The 5,000-nt window shown below is 64.7% G+C and overlaps 1 protein-coding gene across 2 annotated transcripts in view; it reads right to left on the bottom strand.

Moving 5' to 3' along the window:
• The window catches only part of LOC122251886 (facilitated trehalose transporter Tret1), a 6,461-nt gene that overhangs the window by 283 nt on the left and 1,178 nt on the right, over positions 1-5,000 (bottom strand). The window contains exons 2-4 of one of the 2 annotated variants that reach the window (XM_043014103.2): positions 2,104-2,315; positions 1,627-1,765; positions 1-1,408 (exon numbers count right to left, since the gene is read on the bottom strand). The exon at positions 1-1,408 is cut by the window's left edge and continues 283 nt beyond it. In XM_043014103.2, coding sequence (XP_042870037.2) covers positions 204-1,408; positions 1,627-1,765; positions 2,104-2,232 — 1,473 coding nt within the window. In that variant the 5' untranslated portion in view covers positions 2,233-2,315 and the 3' untranslated portion in view covers positions 1-203. The remainder of the gene's footprint in view (positions 1,409-1,626; positions 1,766-2,103; positions 2,316-5,000) is intronic. The other variant, XM_086544757.1, reaches the window with a different exon arrangement.

The raw sequence follows: 5,000 nt of genomic DNA, 5'->3' as shown, positions 1-5,000 counted from the left end.
AAATGTATAAATTATTCCAACTTATTTACGCAATACAAAAAAATATTGGCCGATCTCTGTTACCCAGTATCTCGATTTACTTTCCTTTTCTTCTTTCCATAAATCATCCAGTCAGAGTTTGGTATTTCAATCTCAAAAGCGATATGAATAATTAAAAAAAAAAAGAGCAGATCACAGCACAGCTCGACACAGCATAACAGATCTCAACTTCGCGCTTGTTGTCGCTCCGAGATCTGTTCCAGCGTCTGCCCTCGAGTCTCCGTCAGCGTGAGGGCACTGACGATGGCCATTAAGAAGTTGCACGCGCCGTACACCCAGAAGGCTCCGTATTTCCCCACGGCGTTCGCTATGTAAGGGTACGTCTGGACGGCCGTGAACACCCCCACAAAGAGGATCGTGTAGAGAATGGACACGGCCGTGGCGCGGACGGTCGTGGGGAGGAACTCGCCGAGGACGAGCTCGACCACGGGGAAGCCCAAGGACGAGAAGAATATGTAGACGGAGAGGCAGACGAGGGGCACCCACATCTCGCTGTACTCGATCTTGAAGGTCTGGTCGTAGAAGAAGCCTCCGAGCATGAACAGACAAGCCCCGCACACTGAGCAAGACGTGATGAGCAGGGGCTTCCGGCCGATCAAGTCGATGAACAAGATGTTGACGGAAACCCCGACGATGCGGACCAGACCAATGACAACGGCGCTGTAGTAAGAGTTCAGGTTGACGTGCGTCGCGTCGAAGATGGTCACGAGGTAGGCGCTGATCACGAAACTGCCGGAGAAGGCCATGGTAAGATGCAAGAAAGCAATGATCATGGAACTGCGCAAGATGGCCGGCTGCCTCATGCGCCGCAGCTGGTCTCTCGTGCTTTTACAGCTTCCTCTGCTCTGGTCCAGGTGCGCCAGGATGCTGTTCAGCTCCTGGATGGAGTCGTAGTCGGGGCCTCTGAAGAACACGAGGGACCTGTAGGCTTCCTCGAGTCGGTCTCGCGTCGCCAGCCACCGCGGGGAGTCGGGCAGGAAGAGCAAGCCGACGAAGGGAGGCACGGTGGTGACGCAGCCGCACACGAGGGCCACCTCCCGCCACGTCAGAGCGGAACTGCCCACGGCGTAGATGAACAGGTAGCCCAGGTACCGCGAGATGTTCAGCAGCGCCACCAGTCTCCCGCGGAGGCTACTGTCCGCCAACTCCACGATGTAGTTTACGGACGAGCTCGCCGTGATGCCCATAGTGATGCCCAGGACGGCTCGGGCAGCCACGATCACCCATATGTGCTGCGAGGTGAAGAGCGTGAACCAGGCGAGCAGAGCCACCGGAAGCACCGCCAGCAGAGTGAGGCGCTGGCCGATGCGCACGAGCGGAAGCCCTCCGACGATGCAGCCGACGGCGGCCCCGAGGTTGATCACGCTGCCTGGGGGAAGCACAGCGAAGAGCCTCATCAAGTATGATGATGGTAGTACTGATAATAATGACATAAATAAAAATAACAATAATAAAAATAACAATAATACCAATAACAATGATAATAATAATGAAATAAGAAAAATAATAATGCAACAATAAAAATAATAACAATGCAGATATTCAGTAAATAAGGGAAAAAACGGCTATTGAACATCACGTACTTACTAAATATGGCAACTTGGAATGTATTAAGAACAAGGTCGCTCGAGTTCGTGTCTGTCAGCTGGGGTAGCGTGATGCCAGAAAAGCCGAGGATCGTGCCCATGCCCATGTGGGTGATGGCGGTGGCGAGGGTGCCGTATACCTAAGCAGGGCAGACTGGTTGTTAGTAAATGAAACGGGGGGCAGATACTGGTGGTGTGTTGCTCTACTTTTGCAATGTTGGTAAATTTGGGATACTGGGAAAAGGTTGTTTTTTCCTCTGATAAGAGAGGAGAAATATATATATATATATATATATAGATATATATATATATATATATATATATATATATATATATATATCTATATATATCCTTTATATTGTAGTTTGGTTTTAGTTACTTTCCTCCGCTCCAGTAACTCGGGGAGAACATTTCCTCCTTCCAGTTATCAGATACGTAAACTGCCAAAACAAACAGACAAACAAACACACACACATACCTGAGGAAGAACCGCGGGCCTAGCATCGATCACCAAGGCAGTCTGAGGCGCATCCTGCATCAGCGCCCCATCGACCTCGTCCTCGGGTCCTTCGGCCACGCCCCCTTCCCCTTCAGCACCGCCCAACATCCACCTGGACGCCCCTGCCCCTCTCGCGACGTTCTCAAGGCTTGGCGCTGATTGGTCCTCTTCAGCGAAGCGTTCTCTTCTACCTGAGGGCAAGACAAGTGTTTCCCCAGCGGAACAGTTCCACAGACAATAAAATTATATTCTGTTACTGCTGGCTTTCGTAACACGTGACACAGGTTAATTGTTTCGTGGCAGTGGGCGCACCATAATCCTTTATAAAACCATTCTTACCTGACGTTTAAAGTAGTCTGAATGGGTAAGGTGGAGAGGAGGGATGGGGGAGGTGGAGACGAGGGATGGGGGAGGTGGAGAGGAGGGAGGGGGGAGGGGGAGGGGGGGGGGGGGGGAGGGGGGGGGGGGGGGGGGAGGGGGGGGGGGGGGGGGGGAGGGGGGGAGGGGGGGGGGGGGGGGGAGGGGGGAGGGGAGGGAGGTGGAGAGGAGGGATGGGGGAGGTGGGGGGGATGGGGGAGGGGGGAGGGGAGGAGGGGGGAGGGGGGGGGGGGGGAGAGGGGGAAAGTGAGGGGGGAGGGAGGGGGGGGGGGGGGGGAGGGAGTAGGGGTGGGGGGAGGGGGGGTGGGGGGGGGGGGGGGGGGGGGGGGGGGGAGGGTGGGGGGGGGTGGGGGGGGGTGTGGTGGGGGGGGGTGGGAGGGGGGGGGGGGAGGGGGGGGGGGGGGGGGGGCGAGGGGGGAGGGGGGGGTGGGGGGAGGGGGGGGGGGGGGGGGGAGGGTGGGGAGGGGGGGGGGGGGGGGGGGGGGAGGGGGGGGTGGGGGGGAGGTGGAGGGGGAGGGGAGGGAGGGGGGGGTGGAGGAGGGGGGGGGGGGGTGGGGGGGGATGGGGGAGGGGGAGGGGGGGGGGGGGAGGTGGGAGGAGGGGGGGGGGGTGGGGAGGAGGGGGGGGGTGGGGGGTGGGAGGGGGGAGGGGGGGAGGGGGGAGAGGGAGGGAGGGGGGGGTGGTGAGGGGGGGAGGGTGGTGGGGGGGGGAGGGGGGGGGGGGGGGGGGGGGGGGGGGGGAGGGGGGGGGAGGGGGGGGGGGGGGGAGGGGGGGGGGAGGGGGAGGGGGGGTGGGGGGGGGGGGGGGGGGGGAGGGGGGGAGGGGAGAGGAGGGAGGGGGGGGTGGGAGGAGGGATGGGGGGGGGGGGGGGAGGGGGGGGTGGGGGGGTGGGGGGGGGGGGGAGGGGGGGGGGAGGGAGAGGGGGGGGGTGGGTGGGGGAGGGAGGGGGGGGTGGAGGGAGGGGGGGGGAGGGGGGAGGGAGGGAGGGGGGGGTGAGGAGGGGGGGGGGGGGGGGGGTGGAGGGGGGTGGGGGAGGTGGAGAGGAGGGATGGGGAGGTGGGGAGGCACTGGGGGAGGGGGGGGAGGGGTGGGGAGGTGGGGGGGAGGGGTGGGGGGGGAGAGGGGAGGGGGAGGGATGGGGGAGGCGAGGGGGGAGGGGGGGTGGGGGAGGGGGAGAGGGGAGGGGAGGGAGGAGGGGAGGGAGGGGGAGGTGGAGAGGAGGGATGGGGGAGGTGGAGAGGAGGGATGGGGGAGGTGGAGAGGAGGGATGGGGGAGGTGGAGACGAGGGATGGGGGAGGTGGAGAGGGGGGGTGGGGGAGGGGGAGGGGGAGGGGGGGGGAAAGGGGGGGGAGGGGAGGTGGAGAGGAGGGAGGGGGGAGGTGGAGAGGAGGGATGGGGGAGGTGGAGAGGAGGGATGGGGGAGGTGGAGAGGAGGGATGGGGGAGGTGGAGAGGAGGGATGGGGGAGGTGGAGAGGAGGGATGGGGGAGGTGGAGAGGAGGGAGGGGGGAGGTGGAGAGGAGGGAGGGGGGAGGTGGAGAGGAGGGATGGGGGAGGTGGAGAGGAGGGAGGGGGGAGGTGGAGGGAGGGAGGGGGGAGGGGGAGGGGAGGGGGGGGGAGGGGGAGGAGGGAGGGGGAGGGGAGGGAGGAGGGAGGTGGAGAGGAGGGATGGGGGAGGTGGAGACGAGGGATGGGGGAGGTGGAGAGGAGGGAGGGGGGAGGTGGAGAGGAGGGATGGGGGAGGTGGAGAGGAGGGAGGGGGGAGGTGGAGAGGAGGGATGGGGGAGGTGGAGAGGAGGGAGGGGGGAGGTGGAGAGGAGGGATGGGGGAGGCGGAGAGGAGGGAGGGGGGAGGTGGAGAGGAGGGATGGGGGAGGCGGAGAGGAGGGAGGTGGAGAGGAGGGATGGGGGAGGTGGAGAGGAGGGAGGGGGGAGGTGGAGAGGAGGGATGGGGGAGGTGGAGAGGAGGGATGGGGGAGGTGGAGAGGAGGGAGGGGGAGGTGGGAGGAGGTAGGGGGAGGTGGAGGAGGGATGGGGGGGGTGGAGAGGAGGGGGGGGGAGGTAGGGAGGAGGGAGGGGGGAGGTGGGAGGAGGGATGGGGGAGGTGGAGAGTGGGAGGGGGGAGGGGAGGGGGGAGGGGGATGGGAGAGGAGGGAGAGGGGAGGTGGAGAGGAGGGAGGGGGGAGGTGGAGAGGAGGGAGGGGGGAGGTGGAGAGGAGGGATGGGGGAGGTGGAGAGGAGGGAGGGGGGAGGTGGAGAGGAGGGAGGGGGGAGGTGGAGAGGAGGGAGGGGGGAGGTGGAGAGGAGGGGGGGGGGGGGGGGGAGGGAGGGGGGGGGGGGGGAGGAGGGAGGGGGGGGGGGGGGGGGGGAGGGGGGGGGGGGGGGGGGGGGGGGGGGAAGGGGAGAGGGGGGAGGGGAGGGGGGGGGGGAGGTGGAGAGGAGGGGGGGGAGGTGGAGAGGAGGGTGGGGGAAGGGGGGAGGAGGGGGGGGGAGGTGGAG

Source organism: Penaeus japonicus, unplaced genomic scaffold, assembly GCF_977035675.1.
Source record: "Penaeus japonicus unplaced genomic scaffold, GWHDUDI00000001_assembly GWHDUDI00000015, whole genome shotgun sequence".
NCBI lineage: Eukaryota > Metazoa > Arthropoda > Malacostraca > Decapoda > Penaeidae > Penaeus > Penaeus japonicus.
Note: the sequence above shows the minus strand (reverse complement) of the source record. Positions and strands in the feature narration are given on the sequence as shown.